Below are 26,202 nucleotides of genomic sequence, written 5' to 3' on the forward strand. Positions count from 1 at the left end.
CTTTCTGTAGTTAAAACAAATGTATTATCTAAACTGGTGTGTTTGGACTGAAGTGTTTGGGAAACTTCATTTGGGATAACCGGATTTGTGTATATAATTTTCTATTAATTAAATGATGGACTTCATATGAGCGTGTAGTGTCCAGAAGGTTGCTCGGAAGTATAAGACATACATTTCTGGGGGAAAGTCTGGGACTGGGAGTTTGCTGGTGCTGCCCTGCAGTGAAATTCAAGAGTTGCTGGCTACCGGACTTTTACAATATAGCTGAGTGATTTACATGTTGGAGACTGTGTGAGCAGACCAGGAGTGGTTGCTCTCTCAGTTGAGCAGTGAGAAAGGCACCCCGGGTTGGAGAACTGAGGGGACACAGCTCTCCATCACTCCAGATTGTATCCTGGGGTATGTCACTGGGTTCTTAGTTTTAGAAAATGTTAACTTTCTAAGTAAGCAAACGCGATGTTGCTGATGCTATACGACGCTGCTGAGCTCCGCTCGAGGTCGAAGGCTGCTAACTTATCCCTGCAGAGGAAGCCAAGCCTCCTTCAGTCTCTTTGCTCCTGCCCAGGCTGTTTGCATAGCAACCCCGCGCCCAGCAGGAGAGCTGTCCCGGGAGTAGGAAGCGCCGGCAGACAAAGCCGGCTCAGTGCAGCCCGCTTTCCCCACCGCAACTCCAGCCGCAGGGCAAAGGGCCGGCCACAGCCAAGCCCTGCCGTGCGACGTGGGGCAGACCCTTCCTGACCGGGGCGCCCAGGGAGATGGCGAGCGCCGCTCTGGCCCCGGGGCTGCCGCGCGGAGCGTCTGAAGGGCTCCGGAAACACCACCTGGTAGGCGCCCGCCCCACCCCGGGCTTCCCCCCCCGCCCCTCCAGCCCGTGTCCCCCCCCCCGCGGGGAACTGGGGGCGCCCCCCCCGCCGGGCGAGCGCGGGGGGAGGGGCAAAGGTTACGCGCCGGGCGCGCTCTGCCCCTGGCCAGCTCGCGGGCTCCCCGCGCGGCGACGGTGGCGCGGAGACATTGCTTCCGGGCTCCCCGACTACATAACAACCACGGCGCATGCGGAGAGGCGGTCCGTTACGCTCTTGCTTTAAGGTTTGTCAGAGGCTGACCCCGCCGGCCAATCAGAGCGCAGCGCCTCAGACTCGTCCGCTTCTGAGGCCGGGGCAAGCACCCAATGGGCGGTGAGAGTGGGCGGGACCTGTCATTCTCCGCGTGAGACCCCGGAGAAGGAGTTCGGTTCCTTGCAGCCGGATCCCGAACAGGGAAAGGGGCGGGGTTCTGGGAGCACGTGACGAGTGTTGGGTTTCTCGCCCCCCTCCCGTCGCGTGATCTGGATCGGTCGCGGCAGCGTCCCCCGGGCTCTCAGCCTCCTGCTCCGCGCGCTGCCGGGGTGGCGGGTTCGGGGCAGCAGCGACCCTGCCCCCCGCCGCGGGCCGGGGCTCGGCCGAGCAGGACGCTCCTAGCTCATTTTCAGGTATCCGGCGGGGTGCGGGCTGCTGCGGCTTCCTAGCGCCGGTAACGGGACCGGCCCAGCGCCGCTGCTAACCCGCGGGCGGCCCTGAGCAGGGATCGTAACTAGTGGGGGGGGGCCCTCTGCATGCAGCGCAAATTAATACCCCCCTCCCCACCCCCAGGCTGCTCGGGGTCCTAAGCAACAACTGCTTGGTTTGCGTCTGTGTAGGGCTGGCTGCGGCCGGGCCGCGCTCTGCCCTAGCGGGGGTTTCGGGGAAGTCTGGGGTGATGGTGGGGAGAGCGTGGGAAAGGGGGGTGACTGGGCGGGTAGCTGCTGAGGGCAGAGCCTTTGACCCCGGGTTGCTCTGTGTGGGGGCTGATCTCCCCCGCTCTGTGTGGGGGCTGGTCCTTGCCTGGTGCCTTGTCTATAGCTCCCTCCTGGCCTTGGCTGCTCTCCCCAGAGGTGGCTGCATTTCGGCGCTGCTGTGCTACGGCTCCGGCGGGCCGGGCCCTGGTTGTTACAGATGCTCCGGAGCGACCCCCGGGCGGGCGCCGCGGTGGAGCAGGTTGAATGGCCTGTGTCTGGCGGGTCAGCGCTGGAGGCGCCTTTTCTCTACCTGGGGGTTTGGGTGGGTTGCACCTCCCCTCCCCCCCCAAATTTCTGCGGGAGACATGTAAGAGGGGGTGTTTGCTTTGGATCTGAACTAGTTCTTGCTGTTTCTTGGGTGCTCCAGTAAAACCTAGGAAAAACGGGAATGAAAAACAGTTTACAGAGCTTTGTGCTTAAGCTCATGGGTGAGCAAATATCTGTTAATGCACAGGGCTCTCTTTGAGACTGCCACAAAAGAAAAAACAAGAACTTAGGTTCGTGTGATATAGTTGACTTAAACCCTGAACTCCATGACATTCAAATTGAAATTAAGGCTGATGCTCTGCCTAGGGCACTGCAGCTATCCTGTATTGTGTAGCCATTTTAGCATATATGGTATGTCAAGCCATGCACTGTTCCGATATCTCCCCCATAAATAGAGAATTGTGCTACCTTGGATATAACAGGAGTGAGTTAAAGACGAAGTGACAGCCTTTACCCTTTCACTGCACTGTAAGACTGAATGTTCTTAGAGTTTAAAATACTTGTTTTAATTCCTTACACTTTTTTGGAACGTGACTGTCTTATGAAATCTCTCATGTTTTTCTGGGGTGTCCTCCACTTCCCTCATTGAACTTTAAGTACTGCCCTTTCTGTTCTCTCCTGCCTCCCACTTTACCTTTCTCTCCATCAAGGACCTCAGTTCTTGAACCCTTCTTTCTTCAGAGAACTCCACAGGATTCTTCAGTACTTGTTAATGCATGTCCATAGATGGATGACATAAATAACTTCTTCACCCTTAAGGGATGAATGTTTTATGACTGCAGTACTCTTAATTTATAAAGGAATAGGCCAGCAATCAAACTGGGATTAGCTGGATGGCATTGCAGAACACTAGTAAGCCAGCTTCTGGCAGAAACCTGAGTAATTCTCCAGTGATTACCTGAAGGAAAGATCAGGAAATACTTAATGTGTCAGAACACACTACTAGAGGAATACATATAGCACCTTACAGACTAACCAATTTATTTGGGCATAAACTTTCGTGGGCTAAAACCCACTTCATCAGGCTCCATGCATCTGACGAAGAGGGTTTTAGCGCACAAAAGTTTATTCCCAAATAAATTTGTTAGTCTGTAAGGTGCCACAAGGACTCCTTGTTGTTTTTGCTGATACAGATTAACATGGCTACCACTCTAAAACTTGTTACTCTAGGAATGTTTTCTGAAAGGAGTAGGTACCTGATTCAGTACCGAAGAGAGTAAAACTGGTAATTAGTCACAGAAAGGTACTTGACACTAACAACCATGTTATTTTGCTGTGATAGCTATATTATTCAGGTTTCAGAGTAATAGCCGTGTTAGTCTGTATTTGCAAAAAGAAAAGGAGTACTTGTGGCACCTTAGAGACTAACCAATTTATTTGAGCTTAAATATTTATGCTCAAATAAATTGGTTAAGCTATATTATTATTATTATTTCCAAATTTGAGTAGTAAAGATAATGAAATATGTCATAATTTAGAGTATTGCTGTTGTATAAGATAAAGAAACCATTATATTTACTGTACAGACTCTGAACTGTATTGGCCAGTATAGAAGCATATAACTTTTTCACCAAAGAGCCATATAAGAGTGTAGGGTTACAAAAGTCCTGGGAGGTTGTTCCCTTGTTCCTGGTATGCAAGCGTCTTAGAATCATAGAAGATTAGGGTTGGAAGAGACCTCAGGAGGTCATCTAGTCCAACAACCTGCTCAAAGCAGGACCAACCCCAACAAAATCATCCCAGCAGGGCTTTGTCAAGCTAGGCCTTAAAAACCTCTAAGGATGGAGATTCCACCATCATAGGATTCTTACTCTAATCCTATGAGCACAGATGCTTTTTAAATGAAATAAGTGTTTGCTTTCTATAGTGCTGGTACTTAGATTGATAACATGCTTGAATTTTTCATTTATGCTGGAAGTTTCCTTCCAACACTTTTTCTTCCCTTAGCAACTATCACAGTGTCTGCTAGCTAAATATTTTTGTTCAGCTCATCCTTCTTTCCTGCTCCATGGAAATAGAGATGTAATTTCTTGAGAAATTTGGACTTTGGACATTTCTGTAATAAGTCTGTCTCTTCAAGTGACATCTGTGATGCAGTGGTTGTTGACCACCGCCTTCCATCTCTTGCAGTCATGACAGAGTTGTAAAACTTCCACTCAGGTGGGTAATTAAGGTTTTCAGATCCTTTCTAACGTAAACCCTTAGTCTAAGGAACAGGATTTTTTTCCCTCATATAAAGGTTTTTGGGATCCTACTTTTAAAGAATCTTAGTATAGGAGTGAATGGAGAGATGACATTTGTATCATTATAGCTTTCATTGCACATGAAAGGATCCTAACAAATTAAATATAAAAAGAGCCTTGTCTCTCCCTCATATTTACATAGCAGAGGCTAGGAGAAGTCATGGAGCAACCCAAAAGTTTTTGAAGGAACGTAACATAAGAGAGGGGTTATTGCACCCTTCTAAATTTCAGGTAATTGTAAACAAACACCTGTACATTTTGAGAACCAAATTCATCATTGATCTTCTTGGGAAAACAATCCATAGAAGGGACAAACAATAAGTTTAAAATTACTTCCTCTGTGTTTAGCCAAATTGAAATAAATACTGTCTTAGGAGCTATTTAGGATAATTGGGCTGCTTCAGAAGTAATGATGAGTCAGCTAAACAAAAATCAGCATATTGTAGCCATAATACGATATAAAAATGTTTGGCATTCAACATAGTACTTAAGTACTTTATATAGTTAAATCTGTTAAAACAGTTATATCTGTTTATAGATAATAACCTAGGATCTAATGCTGACCCCATTTTATTTATCTATCTATCTATCTTGCAGTTACTCAAGGCAAATAGTTAGGAATGTTTAATCAGTGTAAAATTAACAAACTTCATCTCCACACTGGTCAGTGGAGGATATTTAAAAATAAAGCGGCAATGTGCAGGGGTTTAAACATATGATTGTATTCTAGTAACTGCCTTTATGGTAAGGCTTATGTTTGGAACACAAAAGAGCCTTAGACCAAACAAATACACTTGGAAAGAGTATAAATTAGTGGTATAGGAGAAATTGCACACTTTAAAAATATCTGATTCAAATGTCTAATGGCAATCTTTGTGTTCTTATTGCTCTTTCTTTATGTTTAAGTTGCTATTATAAAATGGCAAAAGTAAGAAATGCCATACATGTGAGACTGACCCTCTTTAAGCTTGAATTTTCACATTTTTGTTGGTGTATCCCTACTTAATTCTTTTTAAAAATTGGTTAACTTTCAGTTACTGCACTTGCTCTTGAGTCCCACTGCCAACTCGTACGGTTTTACAACCAGATTTTCATATTTTTGTTTTGTTCTGGGTTTTTAAGATGTTTCTCTCCCCTGTTAATTTATGAAAGACCTACACAACTAGAGGAAACTGACTAAAATTCCGACCCTCCCAATTTTTCTCTGCAGATGCAGGGCTTTGACTATAGGAACAACAGTTGCAGGATTGGGGTGCAATTGAGGGAAACAGTGGAAGTGGATATACCAACAATACACTAACAAATGCTCAAAGCATATAAGTTTTAAGACTTGTTCAGTTTGTCCTCTTGGGTGTGTTTCTTGTAATGATAGTAGGTACACCATTTTCATGCAGAAGTGTGTTTAAATTGATTGTGTCCTTTTAAGTATAGTTTAATTAATCTCTATTATAAAATAATGTTAGGAATAGTTTTAAAAAATCAGTTGAAAGCATTTTGTAAATATTTCTGGCATTGACTTTGTAAGGGGATGGAGAGGGAATCCTAACTGCCCAAATGATCCTTCTGCACATCCGTGACAATCAGCTTGCAAAATGTTGTTGTGAAAAGTAAACTAACGAGAAGAATTCATGAGCAGTTCAGTCTTTTCAGATTTGTTCAATCTGTACAAATCTGGATATCTGGGTTTTTTTTTCCTCCCCAGATGTTAATAAAGATACTGGATTTAGCTTCTCTGATGTTTTTAAAATTTTTTATTTTCAGGACAATGTGTAAACGCTTCAGCTTTATTCCCCGGCAGTCTCCTCCTTTTGTTTGGTGAACACTTTTGTTCATTTGTTTGTGTTTCAGTGGAGCTGAAATTACCATGGCTTTTTTGTTTTTGTCCTTGTTTGAGCACTAGTACATTGGATCATTTCAAAGATGTCATCACAGCCCTGGGAATGGAGTGAATGGACTTATGCTCCTTCTGCTGGCTAGTTCTGCCATAGTGGAACACAAAGCATTGCAGGTCCTGAAAACTTTTACTTTAAATTGTTTGTTTGTCAGTGGATCAGATGACAAGAATGAAAATGGATATTTGGAATCTGGAGGACTTTATCATTGCTTGCCATCAGTTTGATCTTTTGAGAGGGCCTAGAATGAAAATATTAACTTGTTCATATGCTATTTTTCCAGGAATATTTTGGTACAGTAATTTTTAAAATGTGCGCTTCAGGTGCGATGCTGAATCTGATACACGGATGAAGTTCAGAATCTTCCTAGATCCTCCTTAAAACTGACCTCTGCCATGATGCCTTCAAATCCTGTCATGTCTGTTTTCACCTGTTGTGTCTTCTCTTATACTTAGAATATAAGCTCCTCAAGGCAAGGACTGTCTTTATGTTTGTATAGTGTTTAGCACAGTGGACTGAGGCCTCTAGGGGTTGCCACAATACAAATAAATAATCAAACGTTACATTTCTGATGAAAGTGGACCTGGAAAAGATCACCAAATAAGGTAGTTTTCAGAGTAGCAGCCGTGTTAGTCTGTATTCGCAAAAAGAAAAGGAGTACTTGTCGCACCTTAGAGACTAACAAATTTATTTGAGCATAAGCTTGTGTGAGCTACAGCTCACTTCATCGGACGCATTCAGTGGAAAATACAGTGGGGAGATTTATATACATAGAGAACATGAAACAATGGGTGTTACCATACACACTGTAACCAGAGTGATCACTTAAGGTGAGCTATTACCAGCAGGAGAGAGGGGGCACAGGGGGGAACCTTTTGTAGTGATAATCAAGGTGGGCCATTTCTAGCAGTTGACAAGAACGTCTGAGGAGCAGTGGGAGGGAGAGGGATGAACATGGGGAAATAGTTTTACTTTGTGTAATGACCCATCCACTCCCAGTCTCTATTCAAGCCTAAGTTAATTGTATCCAGTTTGCAAATTAATTCCAATTCAGCAGTCTCTCGTTGGAGTCTGGTTTTGAAGTTTTTTTTGTTGAAGAATTGCCACGTTTAGGTCTGTAATCGAGTGACCAGAGAGACTGAAGTGTTCTCCAAGTGGTTTTTGAATGTTATAATTCTTGACGTCTGATTTGTGTCCATTTATTCTTTTACGTAGAGACTGTCCAGTTTGGCCAATGTACATGGCAGAGGGGCATTGCTGGCCCATGATGGCATAGATCACATTGGTGGATGTGCAGGTGAACGAGCCTCTGATAATGTGGCTGATGTGATTAGGCCCTATGATGGTGTCCCCTGAATAGATATGTGGACACAGTTGGCAACGGGCTTTGTTGCAAGGATAGGTTCCTGGGTTAGTGGTTCTGTTGTGTGGTTGCTGGTGAGTATTTGCTTCAGGTTGGGGGGCTGTCTGTAAGCAAGGACTGGCCTGTCTTCCAAGATCTGTGAGAGTGATGGGTCGTCCTTCAGGATAGGTTGTAGATCCTTGATGATGCGTTGGAGAGGTTTTACTTGGGGGCTGAAGGTGATGGCTAGTGGAGTTCTGTTATTTTCTTTGTTGGGCCTGTCCTGTAATAGGTGACTTCTGGGTACTCTTCTGGCTCTGTCAATCTGTTTCTTCACTTCAGCAGGTGGGTATTGTAGTTGTAAGAATGCTTGATAGAGCTCTTGTAGGTGTTCGTCTCTGTCTGAGGGGTTGGAGCAAATGCGATTGTATCATAGAGCTTGGCTGTAGACAATGGATTGTGTGGTGTGGTCTGGATGAAAGCTGGAGGCATGTAGGTAGGCATAGCGGTCAGTAGGTTTCTGGTATAGGGTGATGTTTATGTGACCATCTCTTATTAGCACCGTAGTGTCCAGGAAGTGGATTTCTTGTGTGGACTGGTCCAGGCTGAGGTTGATGGTGGGATGGAAATTGTTGAAATCATGGTGGAATTCCTCCAGGGCTTCTTTTCCATGGATCCAGATGATGAAGTTGTCATCAATGTAGCGCAAGTAGAGTAGGGGCATTAGGGAACGAGAGCTGAGGAAGCGTTGTTCTAAGTCAGCCGTAAAAATGTTGGCATACTGTGGGGCCATGCGGGTACCCATAGCAGTGCTGCTGATTTGAAGTTGTACATTGTCCCCAAATGTGAAATAGTTATGGGTGAGGCCAAAGTCAGAAAGTGTTATCCTGTTCCACAATTTGTCGTAGTATGGATGGATTCTGAAGGATGCGCATTCATCCCTATGCTTTCATAGCTGTGTAGTTTCCTCTGGGCTGTTCCTGCAAAAATAAAAAATGATTTACGCAAAGAGCCTTGCACAGGAATCTGAGGTTGTATTTAGAACATGGTGAGGGGTGGGACAAAAATAATATATTGCAAATTGTCTACATAGAACATAAGAACGGCCATACTGAGTCAGACTAAAGGGCCATCAAGCCCAGTATCCTGTTCTCCGACAGTGGCCAATGGCAGGTGCCTCAAGGGGAGTAAACAGACAGGTAATCATCAAGTGATCCATGCCCTGTCACCCAATCCCAGCTTCTGGCAAACAGAGGCTAGGGACACCAACTAGTTCCTGGAAGGTTTGCTTCACCCACTGTCAGAGGATTCAGAAACTAAGTGGGACATTACTTTGATAACAGGCGTAACTATAAGCTGACATCTTTCCAAAACAAGTTTTTATTCCCCTGTATGGAAGTTTTATACTATCTTTAGAGAGGAAAAGGATGGACCTGTGACCAGGTTGGGAATTAATTTTCCTTCAACAACAGAGGAAGTTGTAGTGTACAACTAATAGAAACTAACAGAAACAGTTAGGTGCTCTTAAAGCTGTCAAAGCAGTAGGTCAGATAGTGTGAAATAATGAGCTTTAAAGTAAGTTTGATTAATTTAGGCTTAATCAAAAACAAAAAGAGCCCCTGACATTAATGTAAAAAAATGCCAATTCATAACAAAATACTGTAGCAAACTGCACCATCTACTGGCAATAGCTAACCACTGCAGTGACGTGGGTGTGGGAAACCCACCATAATAAAGGGTACTGTACTCTCATATCACCTAGCAGGCAGGAAGCCGTTAACTAGGACATCTGTAAATTTTTAATTGGTCACTATATTTCAGAGAGATTTGAGGGTTGTGAATTGGTAAACACAATTTCATTATAGCAAATGGTCATGAAAGAAACTAGAAAATTATAGGCAAAGGACTCATTTGTGATGGGAGGGGAAAAAAATTCTTGAAACTAATTTAAGAAGAATAATGGTAAGCCTTAGACAATCACACTTTTAGAGAGAGGGAATTTATATTTGAATAACCTGCTGGAGTTCTTGTTAAATACTACCACTATGGATGAGAAATGCAGGGACTATAATGGAGCTAGATTTTTTTTTTTTTTTTTTTTTGGAAAAGCATTTGACAAGATCCCATGTCAGAGATCCGTGGATAAAATCAGATTATATGATGTGGAATAGAAAACTAAACTGAAGATCAAGAGAAGAGAACCAGTTTTTTGTTTGTTACCCACAAAAGCTTATGCCCAAATAAATTTGTTAGTCTTTAAGGTGCCACTGGACTCCTTGTTGAGTAATGTATGGTATCTTTCTTGCTTGAGATGCTCAAGTGGGGTACATAAGGAGTCCATTTTAGAAGGCTGTTCCCAACATATAGTAAAATAGGCAATTATGGTTAATAGCACATCTTAATGGCCAGTAAATTTTTAGTCCTCTTGAGAGTGCATGTTAGTCACACTGGTGTCTTCAGTTACTTACTACAGTAGCCAGAAAAGAAATATCCATATTAATAGATTGCACTCTAAAGTAAATGTTTTAAAATGAGACTTCCAAATTTGCAGTTAATGTTAGGAGTGCTACAGTTAATAAAAGAACAATGTAGCTGTTCTTTAAAATATTTTGATCATATAGGTGGTAGCACCAATAGATGGTAAATAAATTGGTCACTTGTAAAAATATTAAGTATCGGAGCAAGGGGCTAGACAAAGGCTTAGTCTGTACTTAAAAATTAGAAGAAAAATATCACACCATGAGCACCATAGTTAGCTCAACCTAACCCCCAATGTAGATGCAGCTAGGTCAACAGAAGAATTCTTCTGTTCAGCTAGCTACTGCCTCTTGGAAAGGTGGATTAATTATATCAGTGGAAAAACCCCTTCCCTCATAGCTGCAGCTGTGCTGCTGAAGTGCTTGTAGTTTAGAGGTAGCCTTAAAATATAAAGGCTGCTAAGAGGTGTACTGACAAAACAGTGGACAATCAATCCTGGACATGCAAGGTGAATCTGAAGTTTCAGTGAGCCCAGATACCTTTCAAGCTATTGCTGTGTAAAATGTTGATCTCAAGGGATTCCTTCTACTCTTGAAAATAACAGGCAGACTTAGCTTTAATTTCATTCCATGACAAATCTGTTTGTAACCTCTTTTCCATAGCACTTTGCATCTTTGAGTAGATTTGAGGTCTTGTATTGCTCAAGCTTGTCTGTATTCCTATAGTGTTCGCCTCCAGTCTTTTTACTTCTGTGTGCCAAATAGAGTGTGCACAAGAGCCTATCTCATGTGAGCCTATCTCTTGAATCATGTGGGTAGTTTGTCTGAAAATATGCCAAGTAAACTCAGAGGTCAGCCATGAATTCCTAGGAATTCTAAGGGTATGCATTGCAGTAAAAGACCTGTGGCAGCAAGCCTCTGCGTCTGGATCAGCTCTGTGCTACTGTGCTTAAAATAGTAGTGTAGACATTCGGGCTTGGGCTGGAGCCTGAGCTCCAATACCCTCATTTCCTCTCCTTTCCCCCACCCCTCTCCTTCCCCACTGGGTTTTGGAGCCCATCCCCAGCCCAAACATTTACACTGTTGTTTTTAGCCGGGTAGTGTGAGCTTGAGTCAGTTGACCGGGGTTTAGAGACTTGCTGCCTTGAGTTTTTGTTTTTGTTTTTTGCAGTTTAGACGTACTTTCATAGACCACCATTTCATAGAAAGCAACATGTTCTGGGTTGAAATTATGTTTGTTGCTGTGATCTTTATAACTCAAATACATTTAAAGGTAGTAATTCATCTACTGAAGAAAGTTTTTAACAAAAAAAAAGAAAAAAAAAAAAGCTTTCCTAATGGCTTGTCAATGGAATGTACATGATTGCCAAACCTATGCATGTAGGAGGAAATCCTAATAGATTAAGGCCAGAAGAATCTTTTATGATGATCTAGTCTGACCTCCTGAATAACACCAGTGAACCCAAAAAGAAAAGGAGTACTTGTGGCACCTTAGAGACTAACCAATTTATTTGAGCATAAGCTTTTGTGAGCTACAGCATTCCTGACTCAAAATCCTCTGAGCAAGCGAGTTGATCATGTTCCTCTCCCAAAGCTTGTTGCTGAATTAAAATTTGTCTATCTGTCCTAAAGCACTTATAGTGTAAAAGAGTGGTTTTCAAACTTTTTTTCTGGTGACCCAGTTGAAGAAAAGTGTTGATGCCCACAACCCAACAGAGCTGGGGATGAGGGGTTTAGGGTGTGTGTGTGGGGGCTCTGGGCTTGGGTTGGGGTGCAGGAGGGGGTCAGGGCTTTCAGTTGGGGGTGCAGGCTCTGGGTCGGGGATGAGGGGGTTTCGGGGTGCAGGAAGGGGCAGGGGATCGGGGCATGGGGTTGGGGCGTGGGCTTAACTTGGGTGGCTCCTGGTCAGCGGCGCAGTTGGGGTGCTAAGGCAGGCTTCCTGCCTGTCCTGGCACCGCGGACCGCACTGCACTGTGCTCCGGAAGTGGCCAGCAGCAGGTCTGGCTCCTAGGTGGAGGTGCACAAGCAGCTCCGCGTGGCTCTAGGTCACAGACACCTCGCCCCCTGCCTGCCCCAGCATCCAATGGGAGTGTAGAGCTGGTGCTTGGGGCTGGGCAGCGTGCAGAGCCCCATGGGCACCACGCTCCCCCTACCTAGGAGCTGGACCTGCTCCTGGCCGCTTTCGGGGTTCAGTGCGGTGTCAAAACAGGTAGGGACTAGCCTGCCTTAGCTGGGCAGCACCGCCGACAGGACTTTTAATGGCCTGGTTGGCGGTGCTGACCAGAGCCGCCACGACCGAGTGTCTTACAGTACTGGGTTGTGACCCGCAGTTTGAAAACCACTGGTTTTAAAAGTAAAAGTCTTATATATAATTGTTTGGTTGCCATTTTGTATCTAGCAGGAGCTGCTTCTTTAGTTGGGAGCAAATACAAATAGCATATCCTCTGCAGCTGGAGAGGTCTAAGAGATACGTTATCCTCTGAATAGACCTTTCCCCTCTTCACATAGAGTAAACAGGATGTTGGACTGCAATGGTAGAGGAATTCAGTATAAATCAAAGGTGATGGTTTATAAGAGAGAGCGTGATTCTAAGTATGGTGCTGTGTGTGCAGTCTAGGTTAAAGATTTGTCGAAGCTGGTAAACGATTCTGAGGGTTTTTAGATCTTGGCAACTAACTAGCTTCCAATAGATAATTGTTACTGATTAAGAGAGTCTAAATGCAAGCTCATTGTTTAGCTGTATAAATTACAGTAATGTGTAGGTCTTTCTGGTGTTTAGTTTTGAAAGAACTTTGTAAACAAGCTTTTGTGGAATGAGTAATAACTATATAGAGACTATATACACTTGAAATCTAGGCCACAGTTTTCAGATATAGTAGCCTAAAGTTAGGCTCCTAAATCCATATGTGGGCACCTATGCTATTTTTTCAAGAGTGCTGAGTATCTAGCAGCCTCCTCTTGGGTGCTCAGTGCTCTTGAAAATGAGGTAGATGCCTTACTATGAATTTAGGAGTCTTACTTTCGGCTACTATTTTTGAAAAATCTTTGCTGTAGTCAACTTTTAAAAAATGAATTAAAAGTAGTTTCAGGTACTAAATTCGCTGCGGAGAGGTTTGCCAACTTCTGCCTTTTTTAAAAAAAGGTAGGAAAACAGCTAAATGTGTATATTCCTGTTACTGCGTGAAGATCCAGGAAGGCAAAAGGACGAACTGAGTACTGAAAGTACGGTCAAATGCACAAAGTAAACAAATAAAATAAACATACAACTTTTTTGCTCTTATAATTTTAGGTGGTGGTTGCATTATTAGTCACTTTTTTTAACCTGATGTTGGAGGTGTCCCTTTAAAACATGTACATGAATACTTATGATTTTATAGCCTTTAAATATCTTGTCAAAGATTTAGAGATAAGGTTGTCATGGTTTCATAGCTTTTTTTACATTAAAAAACAATAACAAACTATTTACAGTAACTGAGTGTTGAAACTTGTCCTGTGCATTGCTCTGCAGCTTAGGGTCACAGTTTACCTAGGATGGCTGCTTATTTAGGACTTCCCTGCATTAAAGAATTCCACCGAAACATTTCCATTGGTTTAGCTGCATTGATGACAGCCCTCCCTGTAGGTAAGGTAAGGATGCCAGAAGTTACCATCAGTGCCAAATTAGCTCCTGCAGCTGAACTGAGAGTATCCTCAATGGAGAACTTGTTGGTAAAATTCTGTATCATAAATGTGGCCTTTGATTCACTGTCTCTCAAGGTAAGTAGACAAAGGGGAAGCAAAGTCTCTCAGATTTGAAGGGACAAGCCCAAGGTCACACAGTGCTTCAGTGGCAGAGTGGGTCTTGTTAGGTTTTTAAAAGTTTTATAAACTGTCTGGTCAGGGTGGTAGATGACACTTGCATTCCTAACTACTGAACTATTTACATGCATCTGCTTTTCATTCTTTCTTCCATTTTGAGCCTACAAAAGGTCCTCTGGACAAAGCAGGCTCTTCAGTGTGGGCCTTCTCTTACTTTTAAATTAATGTAATTTTCCTTTCCAAATCTCAAGGATTTTTTGAGGTTTTGCAGTAAACTAACTCTGGTAAGAAGAGTTTGCCTAAGATGACTGTAAACACAGAATGAAGCACGATAGTATTGTCGACTCTGAGCATTCAGATATTGTGTCTCGCCCCAACCAATCATGACATTAAAAAAAGGGTTCTTTGTTTTTCAAGCATTTAGTCTTGGGTCTCATTTTCAGTCTTTCCTGCACAACCATGCAGGCTAGCAACTTTCATCTTAAAAAGCTGAGATTCTCATGTAATAGCTTGACTCAAGAATGTGGGGCTTCAAGAAAAACACCTAAAATTGTGAGATTTTGCAACATCCAGAATAAATTTTTCAGATTTGTATTTTGGTACTTGACCACGTGCTAAAGTCATAAACAGCCAGTCCAGATAATTTACATGACTTGGCTTATAGTGTTAATCTCATGTGAAAGTAATTTTTAGGTTTTATATAGCACTTCCTCGTGTAGTGTTCTGAACATTTAACTCTTCATTCTCTACGTGGCAGAGGCAAGTGTATTCCCCATTTTACAACCGCATATGTCTTTAATTCTGAGTACCATCAACTTCTGTCACTCTGGCTTCTGATCAGGAATAGTCTTCCTGAGTCGGAGTAGTTAGTAGTTGATGTGTTTAATCTGCACAGGCAGACCCACTGACTCCATTGAGGCTCCATACAGATACAGGGGTCCGCTCACTCAGAGTGACTTCCTGCGTCAGAACTCTAGTTGATAACTGAGAGCTGCACAGTTGTGAAACTTTTGTGATGGACTATAATCAATAATACTGCATTTAACAGAATGTAGCTACGCAATCTGATTTTTTTTTTTTTTTTTTTTTGAGGAACATAATCTCTTGTTTTATTGTAGGCTGAGTTTGTAGTGCCAGCTGTAGTTAAGGTCGCCTAATACTTGCCATTATAAGAACTTGTTTTCAGCTGCTTGTAACTCTTGCAAACTTTAACTGTTCATTCAATTTTTGAAAAATTTCAGCTAGAGCAGTTAGTTCATTTCCAAGTGTGAGTTGAGCAAACAATGTGTCTCTCCATAATATTGGAAAAAATGCTTAAATCCGTTTAATTGAGAAGCTCTAGCACTTCTTTGTGTTGGAGTAGACACACAAAATTTGGCAGTGAGATTGTGTGGTGTCAGGGGAGGTGCCTTTTCTTCAAGTGTCCTGAACATATTTACACTCTTGAGTTGCACTGACAGCTTGGACAGTGCAGTGTTCTGGTTGTATTACGGGTTAGAATGTTCACAAACCCCTCCTGCACCCTTAATGTTCTAACACATTCTGAGGGTGTGGCTATAAAAGGGAGCATGGCTCTGGTTGCTGCCTCACTTCCTTCCAACTGCAACGGTGAATGTACACAGACCTCTCCAGACTGCAGGGATCCATGGATATAAAATAATCTTTCCATTCTTAGATTAGTTAGTAGTTAATAGTTTTAGAGTAAGCTCGTTTTAGAAATAGGTTTAGATTAAGTTTCAATTTAAAGTAAGTTACTTATACAATATCATGGTAGATTTGAAGATCAAGAAACATTGTTTTAAAGGGTGTTTGTCATGCCCGGCTGTCTTCGCCACATCTGATGTGCATGTTCAGTGCTGAAATGCCTAGGAGAAAGGCATTCTTGTTCGTACTGTACTATTTGGGGCCCTCCTCAGCCCCACAGAGCTAGACAAGACTTCAGGCTCTTCTGTTACAAGAAACTTTGTCAGTCAAGCCTCTGGGATCAGATACTTCTAAACAGATATCTGATACCTCACTTTAGGAAGGAATTTGGGGTAACTTAAGACTTTTGATGTAAATCAGTGTGTAAATTTACCAGTATTCTTCCCCAACCATGGGCATGTAAGGGCAAATCTAAATTACATTATTTAGACACAGAGAATGCATTCTGATCTGAACAGAACTAAAGACTTTAGGTCCTCTGCTACATTGTTTATATCATATGTTGGTCAGGGGTCAAGCTGTCTCTGCCCATTCCCTGTCAGTGGGTCAGACAGTATATAGAGGACCGTTATAAAAGTTCTTCACTCTCTCCTCCTGCAGTTCTTAAAGTTCATTCTACCAGTGCAGTTGCTACGTCTGTAGCATATGGTAGACATGTTCCCGTTATTGAAATATGTAAATATGGAGTTCAGCTCACACTTCCACTAAACAGTGTGCCTTTTTAGATTTGGCAGCCAGATCTGATGCACAGTTTGCCAAAGTGGTGCTTCAGTTGTTTTGTTTAATTAGGACTCAGTGTTCCTACATCCACCTTTTATGTACTCCTTGCCAAACTATCCCAAGAGTAGGAATATTCAGAGGATTCTTGAAGGAAATGGAGGTTACTTGTAACTGTAGTTCTTCGAGATGGACTCTACATACTTCCATTCCCTGCCCACCTTCCCCTCTTCTGTGGAGTCCCAATTAAGGTTATCACTGGATTCTGTAATAGGGATGGAAGAAACTGAGGCCACTTGTGTCACCAAGCCCTTTTGATAGCCATGCCCTCAGAATGGGCTAGAATATTTAGGGAAGTGGGGAGAAGGGCATGTGAGCACTCTAATCGACCCTGATAGCAGAAGTTCCACTAGCCAAGCTGCACCAGTTGGCGCATCCCCAGAGTGTGAACTTGCTGACTGACTCTGCATAAAGTATGGTTACAAGTAACTAACCTTCATTTACTCTGTGTGGAAAATAGTCAAAACTTGGCCAAGTTACACATTTTTGAAAAAACTCAGACTTGTAAGTTTGGAAGCTATGTCTTCTGAAGATTCTTTATGCACTAAGCATGCTCCAGCTAAGGGCTGCAGGGACTGAGCAGGACTTTTCTTGCAATTACTCCTCTTGGTGTCCTGAAATGCTATGGTATCAGGAACTGGGAGTAGGGGGATTCTCTTCCTGGGCACCCGAAGTAGAAGCAGTGAGAGCAGGGAAGCATGGACGGGGGGGGTGGGGTAAGGGGGAAAGCCTGTCTTGAATTCAGAGGGATGAGAAATGGGAGGAGTGAGGGAGGAGAAAATGGGATTGTGGGGTGGGAGGTTGCAGGAGCCAGAAAGTGGGGGAGGAAGAAAGGGAGCAGCTGGAAGGGGTTGGATAGGAGCTGAGGAGGACAGGATATAGGTTGCACTTCTTAACTGAGTGTTTGGCTCTGCAATTTTAACTCTTTTAACATAGTCTTTTAGGTATAATAGATATTATGTTAACAGTATTATTTCTATGTGACGGTACTCAGGGTCATGAGGCACCTCACCACCATCTGCCCATAGCATTAGGAAGTGTTGTCTGGACCTTCTGTGGGTCAGCTCCTTGAAATCATCAGCCTCTGGCAATCCAGACCTCTGCAGGCCTTGCTGTGTCTGTACCAGGTAGTTATAGGCATACATCAATTCCTGAGTCTTCTGAGCATTCCCTGTAGTGCCCAGCCCCTTATCCACTGAGCACTCAGAATTACTAGGCCTACTGTTCCCAAAGGAACAGTGAACACCAACTTATACCTTAGAACACAGCTTTGCTAAACACTTAATTTTTTTCACTATAAATGCATCTGTTTACTGTTAAAGAACTGACATTGAAGTGAATAAGAATATTGGAAACAAATGGTTACATATAAAACAATCGTAAAACGCTTTCTAGAGACTAAACATAACTAACAGGTGAATATCTTGTTTAAAGAAGCTAGTCTCACCCAAGATTCTTTCCAGCATTTTCAACTAAGTGTGGTTGAGATCCCTCTTGCATGAAGCAAACTCATTATCCATTTGCTTCCATAGTGAAGGATGCTAGGGTGTCTTCTTTGTCCTCCAAATTACTAGAGCAGACCTTGGGTGTCCAGACAGTGGTGTAACCAGGTGGAAAAAACAGGGGAAGCGGTAATGATAAAGGCACCACCCGCTTGTACTCACCCAGCGGTGCTCCAGCTGTTTGGCGGCGGCTCGGGCGGCGCTCTGGGTCTTCAGCGGCACTGAAGGACCCGACGCCGAAGTGAGTAAAAATTTAAAAAGGCGCCACTTGTGCTCGGTGGGGAAGCGGCCGCTGCCCCGCTCCCGCCCTAGCTACGCTCCAGTGTCCAGGTCAGAATAGGGTTGTCTCCCCTACTCTCTCACTGCTTGCTTCCTCCTGTTACTTTCATCTTTTGAATCTTTCATAGTCCTTCATTATCATTCAGTTTAGACTGGTGAGAAGAGGCCCTTTGTTTACTTGTAAATTAAGCACTGTATAGTTCAGACTGCTAGATAACAATTTCTCTTCTGACAGAACCTGTATTTCCTCTTTGCTGGAGATCAGTTCCAAAATACAGACCTTAACATAATTTTGTGTGTGCGTGTATGTCTGTCTATAGACACACATACACGTAACCCCTTAACAACATGTTTCATGATGATTTTGATGACCAGTGTGTGACAGCAGCTTTTATTTCGGACCTCACATGAGACTTGCCGGTGAACTAGAATGTATATTCCAGACCCAGGAGGTCCCTGTAACATCTAGGCACCCCTCTGTGCCCCTTTCTAGTTGGCACAAAGAGGTTCCTGGGTCATACATGACCAGTGCGTACCATAGTGCTGTCATTTTATGGAATGCTCTGGTGAGAGCACAGATCTGTGCCCAGGAAGTACTAGCATGTCACATAAATGTGGAGAAATACTAACAGCAGAATCTCTTTGGAGCATCAGTGCTAACATGACTTTTCTTTTGTGTGAGGATCTGATCAGATCTAAAACATCTTGCATAGTTGCTTCTTTTTTTGAGTATTTTTATCTCCTTCTTGAATCCACACAGTGTTCATGCGCAAACTAGAGGTGATGAGGGTGGTAGAAATTTGTAAGTTATACAGAGTGATCTTGTTTCTCTGGCAGATTTGATGATACTTTTGTCCATCTTCCAATGTTCTAACGCAATCCAAAGTGTTTCCCAATTAACCAGTAATGACTAGTTGCTCTGCACAGAGTTCTCCAATGTTTTTCATTTAGTCTGAAGCAAACAGATCATGGTTTTGTGCTGTAATTCTCCCATGCTCAAAAATAGTTATTTTTGTCCACAAGGAAAGTTTTAAATCAGCCCCCGTCCCCAGGACATCCCCAGTACTTTAACAAAAAACCCTAACAAACTGGCATCGTGTGCTACTTGCATATATTGGGATTTCACACTGTCCAGAATTAAACTGGGATTGCACACTCGTTATAGGAGACAGATATTTTACTTTAAGATCTGCTTGTTTTTATTTAAATGGAATCTAGGCTTGGAATACTGTTTCACGTTTACAAGAGAATTGAATGTAATACAGAAGAAAATAAGGTCCAAAATAAAGCTCAGAAATATACTGCCCCTGAAAGGCAATACTTGCTAGGTTGCATATTTTATCAACATATGGATTTTTCAAGTAGAACGGTGTCTTTATCAGGGTTTTTTCAGTAGTTATTAATTCAAAGTAGCCCAGCAGGTATTTGTTTTTAATGACATTTCTCTAATATCCTGTCTAGGACTAGCTATTTGTTCTTCCTTGGTATGTTGTATGATTACACATCTTAAATAGGAATAGAATATTCATTCATCAGAGAGACTAATGTCTCTGTAGTTAAGTTTTAAGTGCTATTTTCTTTTCTAAAGAAGAATATCTTGTGCCTTCTGTTGAAAACAAATAATAAGCCTTTTTAATAGTTTGTTTTTGTTTCCCCCCTCCTTTTTACAGCAGAAATGTCAACTTTCTTATAGGAATTATATGAAACCCAACATAGTCATGGTGGATGTAGGAAAGTGGCCAATATTTACCTTGCTTTCACCTCAAGAAATAGCATCTATTAGGAAAGCATGTGTATTTGGCACATCGGCCAATGAAGCTATATACATTACCCATAATGATGAGGTAAGTCTATAAGGAAATGAAATACCTGATCTATTTTGGGATGTAATTCTAACCCCTTTGAAAGCCTGTAAATAAGCAGCCTACAAAAGACACTATGCATGAATCTGTGTCCCATTCTGTGAATGAATGTGGCGGAAATGAATTGCAAATATTTGAAATCTTGCATGGGGACAAAACTGGGAAGAGAGTAAAAGGAGTCACAATAAAACACTCTTAACAACAAAAATTATTTTCATTACTATTAATGTCCTAGATTAGAAAAGATGGAAAAAATAAAAACTTGCTACATAAACTGGGTCTCTTTACATTTCTTTTCACTCGGACAACTGAACTAGACTGGTCAGTTTCACTTCTTGGATCTCTTATGCTAGCACACATTTAAATATAACCGGGCAATTATTATGACAAATGTTAGAAGAACTTACTATCCTTTAGATCGCTATTGGGTATAGCAGCTGTAATAAAAAGGAATCTCCAGTCCAGGATATGCCCATTAGAGGTATCCTTTTAAATTTAAGTAACTTTTTTCTGAATCAAAATAGAATGGTCACAGCTTTTTTATGGAAGAAGTCGTAGTAGTGCATTGCCCTAAATAAGCTTAGGCACCCAAGAGGAGGAGATATTTGGATGCCTGACTTTAAAGCGTACAAAACACAACTAAAAACGCTTCCGTAAACATTTAAAGACCTATGATTTCAGTAGAATAATTTCCGTTAGGGTTCGTAAACCTTCCTTCTGTGTGTATTAAACAAAAATCGAAATTTGAATCTAGAACTAGCTGTAGAACCCTTTGAACCCAGTAAAGTTCTATGGACGAAATCTTTGCCCCGTTGAAGTTGATGGGAAAACTCCCGGTCACTTCACTAGGGTCGGATTTCACCCTATATATCTATATCTGTCTCTCTCCCTCTCCATAAATATGAATCTAAATAGTTTAAAATGCAAATTGTTTTTTTTTCCCTTTTTCCCCCCAGGTGTTTGTGTTTGGACTAAACTGTAGTAATTGTTTGGGGACTGGAGATAATCAAAGCACCATAGTACCAAAGAAATTAGAAGCCTTATGTGGAAAGAAGATTAACAGTCTCAGTTATGGAAGTGGACCACATGTTCTACTTAGCACTGAAGGTAGAAAACATTTAGTATGTGATATAATCAGTTACCTATTCTATAAGGGTTAACCAAGAACAGAAGTGGAGATATGTTGGTAGATTGATACTTGGCCAATGTGCTGGGTTTGTTGCTCTTTGGGGAATTCTGATCCTGGGCCAACAAAGTTCAAAGGCCAGATCTCTCCACTTACAGAGATCATAGCTTTGCTGAAGTCACTTTACACTAGCTGAGGAACTGGTCCAAAGCATACCATGAGGGTGACCTGCTTAATCTTCTCTCTGGGAAGGAGGAGCTACGTGCATTCCTAATTATCAGAACTTAATGATCAGATAACATTTTCCAAACCTGGTGGCCATCCGAATCAAATAGTATTTTCTAGTTTTTGTGGCCTTCTAACCAGCCAGCTTTTACAAAAGAAAGAACGCAGGTTATTTCTCAACACTGGGTGGGTAGTAAACAGCGGCAAGGAAATGAATGCATTTTACCTTTTGAACATAAAATTGGAAACCAGACTCCAACATGAAGTTGTGAAGTTCATTGGCTGACTAGCAAGGCAGTGCTGATTAAAAGGGTCTGGACTTGATGGCTTCAAACCTTAACAGTAGACTTTTCTTTGTTTTTAAATAGTTGTTTTGAGTTAAATTTGTCATAAGAATAGACTGTGCTTGTAGCATGTGACTTCAAGCTTCTGAAATATTATGAATAAAATGACAGACCGCTCACTCTCTTCTCTAAATTGTTTGCCTGGTTCCTTTATTTAATGTTGGATTTTGAGAACATTGGAACACCTTGCTCAGTTGTTTTTTTTCTGGGAAGGGGGTATTAAAAATAATTTAACATCAAAATTAGTTAATGTGGACTCACTGGACAAAGCCGCCTTTGCCTTGAATGGACAAGAGGCAAGATAGAATCTGTTTAAAGGAAGTCTGGTGAAGGCAGAAAGTCGGAGAAGAGCAAAGAGGTTGCTTGAGAAATTCTCAAGGGTAAAGAATACTGAGCCCAAGGAAGGGAAGGAAACTAAATGGAGTCCAGGAAATGTCCACTCAAAGTTGGCTTCCCTTTATAGAATAGCAAATTCATATAGAAAGCTGGTTTGGTTTGGGGAAAATAGCTTTTGTCTGTGTTGCCTGATCAGGCAGCTGACATCAGTTTTAAATAGTTAATGATATTTACTGCCAATTATAGTAGGGTGATGTGGGGAAGCAAGCATTTTCATTCTGCAATAAGGTTAGTGAAACCATTTAAATCTGTCTGTTAACAATGTCCTCAATTATATTGAGGTGCCACCATTTATCTTTCTCAATTAACCCAGAGCTCATGCTATGGTATAGTCACGAATAGTTAGACTTGAGAAGGAAGGCTAAATACTGTACAAAGAATATACTGTAGAACAATTACTACACTAGTCTCACTACTTAGTTATTCTACTCTCGCTTTCACTTATAGCACTGTCTGTACTCATGCTTTTATAGAAGTTAAAGAAGGAGAAGACCAGTGTTAGAATCAATTAACATCTTCATTAATTCGGAATCGGTGGAGTGATATCACAAACATGCATGTTTTGTGCAGATGGTGAAGTTTATGCTTGGGGACATAATGGATACAGCCAGCTTGGGAATGGAACAACCAATCAGGGCATTACTCCTATTCAAGTCTGTACCAACCTGCTAATTAAGAGGGTGATTGAGGTAGCTTGTGGTTCTCATCATTCTATGGCCCTATCATCTGATGGAGATGTAAGTCTTACATTTTCTTATTTAACTTTTTCAATAAACTTGGAGTTCCTGAAAGGAATCAGATAGATAGCTTTGGAGATTGAAGTCCTTTTCTATCCACAGTACAGGTACAAAATAACCTTACCGGTGCGCTTCAAACCCAACGCATCCTCTCTTTAGGGGTGGGAGGGGTAGTTCATTCTCCTGGCCAATTTTAATTCTTCTTCCTACAGTGATTTGAAAATTTAGGCCAGTGAGTATTCTTGTGGGTTTTTTGTGCATCAGACGCCTATCAGTAAGACTGAAACTGGAAAGAACACTGCACCTAAAAAGCAATGTAATTTTGAAAGACTTTCTTTTTCACTAGCATTCCCTATCTGTATAATAGAGAATTGTACCAGAAATGGTAGAATCTTTCAAAAGATACAAATTTAAGGTTGCCCTCTGTGTGCGCTGTTGTAGCACTTAAGATGTGTGCCTTGGGCAGATGGGTCAGTCTGCGGTGTCTTTAGTGTTTTGGTTCTCTTTAATACCGCATCTGATTTCTGCATTATTCATTATTGTGGAAGTATTCTGCTCTGTCCACCTTCACATACATTTAGAGGGATTGGGCATAGTTGGCTTTGTATCTAAATTCTGCTTTGTGCTATATATGTTGAAGAAAATATATCCCCGCAGAAATGAGTGGAGTCAGGCTTGGTTTGTCCATGTGTAGTTACCTGGAAAGTGTAAATCACAAATTTCTTTAAATACTACTGACTAGTCAATGTTTCCTTTTTAATGAGTGGTCAATGTTTCCTTTTTAATTAGTGTAAAAATGGTATTTTTAGACTGAGTAATCAGCCTGATCTAATGCTGTTTTAGGGCTTCATCTGAATTGTTTGATTCTAAAATCAACTTAAAATAGTTAAGACGAGGAATTCAAAATAGCCATAATTCTGTCTATGTATTGGGCCCCCAGAACTACAGTATCTGAGCACCTCCATATCCTATTCTAATATGAAATCATACTACTGCCATTATGACACACAGTAGCATATCAATATCTGTAATGAGGGGGATGGAAGGCAGATTCAGAAGCTAGTTTTCTGTTGATAATGTGCTGCTTTTGAGAGGAGCTTGTGCTTAGGAAAGATCTTAAAATCATAGAATATCAGGGTTGAAAGGGACCTCAGGAGGTCATCTAGTCCAACCCTCTGCTCAAACCAGGACTGATCCCCAGTTAAATCATCCTAGCCAGGGCTTTGTCAAGCCTGACCTGAAAAACTTCTAAATCTCGAGATTTTTCACCCCTTTGCCTTGCATAGGGTATGAAACTTGGAAGTGTAGTGCACCTAGTTAGGCAGCAGTGCTATGGTCCAAACAAGATAAGATGAGAAATAGTAGGAGGGATGTTCTACAGGTGCGAAGAATGAGACCTGAAATGCATATTTTGAATATAATGTATATTTAAACTGTACTTAATTACAGTGTTAACCTCCTGGAATTTAGACATTTAGTTTGATCTATAGTCTGCTGCATTCTTAGTGGTTGTCTGAGGCTTTATTGTCAAGATATATAACTCTGATTATACAAAACGTAAGGGAATGTGGAATAATATTTACATATGGAATATGTAATATGGAATAATATTTACAGAAAGAATTGGCTGCAAAAGTAAATGACTTTAATCTCTGGAATTTCAGAAGGTCTTTGAAGTGTCACATGACTGTTCATGTGACGTTAAATGATGAGCTCTAGAGTAGATGAAGAAAGGTAAGTGAAGGGCAAACAGACCACCAGCAATTGCCAAACTGGGAGAACTGTTGAACAGATGAATAGAGACAGCTAGTTCATTCCATGGTTTAAAGAGCAGAAGCTGTAATCACAGATGGCTGTCTTATATAATGAGAATATATATATTATAACAGTGGCTTAAATTTCACATTACTGTGGTGGTTTGCTAAAAGGTGGGGAGAAAATTATGCTTAAGTTCACTCACAATTTAACCTCTAGGAAACTTTAAATTTAGAGTCTCACTTTTCCATTATAATTCTGAAAAATAAAGCTGGTAAATAGTCTTCTTTGAAAACATTTTCATTATACCTTAACACATAGAGGATGTTTGTTATACAAAGGATACATTTAATACAGTAGAATCTCAGAGTTACGAACACCAGAGTTGTGAACTGACTGGCCAACCACATACCTCATTTGGAATTGGAAGTATGCACTCAGGCAGCAGCAAAGACCAAAAAAAAGCAAATACAGTACTGTGTTAAACATAAACTAGTAGAAAAATAAAGGGAAAATTTTTAAACAATTTTTTGAGAAGGTAAGGAAACTGTTTTTGTGCTTGTTTCATGTAAATTAGAATCCTAGAAAATTAGGGTTGGAAGAGACCTCAGGAGGTCATCTAGTCCAACTCTCTGCACAAAGCAGGACCAACACCAACCAAATCATCCCAGCCACGGCTTTGTCAAGCCGGGCCTTAAAAACCTCTAAGACCATTGCTCTTTATTCTGTCATCTGCCACCACTGAGAACAGTTGAGCTCTACCTTCTTTGGAACCCCACCCCACCCACCAGTTGAAGGCTGCTATCAAATTCCCCCCTCGCTCTTCTCTTTTGCAGACTAAACAAGCCTAGTTCTCTCAGCCTCCCTTCGTAAGTCATGTGCCCCAACCCCCTGATCATTTTAGTTGCCCTCCGCTGGACTCTCCCTCCAGTTTGTCCACATTCTTTCTGTAGTGGGGGGCCCAAAACTGACACAATACTCCAGATGTGGCCTCACCAGAGCCAAATAGAGGGAAATATCACTTCCCTCGATCTGCTGGCAATGCTTCTACTAATGCAGCCCAATATGCCGTTATCCTCTTGGCAACAAGGGCACACTGCTGACTCATATCCAGCTTCTCATCCACTGTAATCCCCAGGTCCTTTTCTGCAGAACAGCTGCTTAGCCAGTCAGTCCCTAGCCTGTAGCGGTGCATGGGATTCTTCGGTCCTAAGTGCAGGACTCTACACTTGTCCTTGTTAAACCTCATTAGATTTCTTTTGGCCCAATCCTCCAGTTTGTCTAGGTCACTCTGGACCCTATCCCTATCCTCGAGCAGATCTACCTCTCCCCCAAACTTAGTGTCGTCCGCGAACTTGCTGAGGGTGCAATCTGTCGCATCATCCAGATCATTAATAAAGATATTGAACAAAACCAGACGCAGGACTGACCCTTGGGGGCACTCTGCTTGATACTGGCTGCCAACTAGACATCGAGCTGTTGATCACTACCCTTTGAGCCACCAATTTAGCCAGCTTTCTATCCAATTACATTAAGATGGTTAAGGGCAGCATTTTTCTTCTGTATAGTAAAGTTTTAAAGCTGTATTGAGTCGAAGTTCGGTTGTAAATCTTAGAAAGAATAACCATAATGTTTTGTTGAGACGTTTGTAACCATAACGTTA

At 41.9% G+C, this 26,202-nt stretch overlaps 1 protein-coding gene across 10 annotated transcripts in view; it reads left to right on the forward strand.

Annotated features, from left to right (window-relative positions):
* Positions 1-575: 575 nt before the first annotated feature.
* The window catches only part of RCBTB1 (RCC1 and BTB domain containing protein 1), a 48,827-nt gene continuing 23,200 nt past the window's right edge, over positions 576-26,202 (forward strand). The window contains exons 1-4 of one of the 10 annotated variants that reach the window (XR_012158856.2): positions 576-824; positions 19,765-19,938; positions 20,913-21,063; positions 22,618-22,784. Coding sequence is in view for 9 of the 10 variants with exons in the window: in XM_073343689.2 (XP_073199790.1) it covers positions 756-824; positions 19,765-19,938; positions 20,913-21,063; positions 22,618-22,784 (561 nt within the window). In the remaining variant the exon portion in view is untranslated. Of the gene's footprint in view, positions 825-1,227; positions 1,469-3,202; positions 4,241-19,733; positions 19,939-20,912; positions 21,064-22,617; positions 22,785-26,202 lie in introns of those variants that run through there. The other 9 variants (XM_073343689.2, XM_073343681.2, XM_073343627.1 and 6 more) reach the window with 9 other exon arrangements.

Source organism: Lepidochelys kempii, chromosome 1 (assembly GCF_965140285.1).
Source record: "Lepidochelys kempii isolate rLepKem1 chromosome 1, rLepKem1.hap1, whole genome shotgun sequence".
In the NCBI taxonomy this organism is placed as follows: domain Eukaryota; kingdom Metazoa; phylum Chordata; order Testudines; family Cheloniidae; genus Lepidochelys; species Lepidochelys kempii.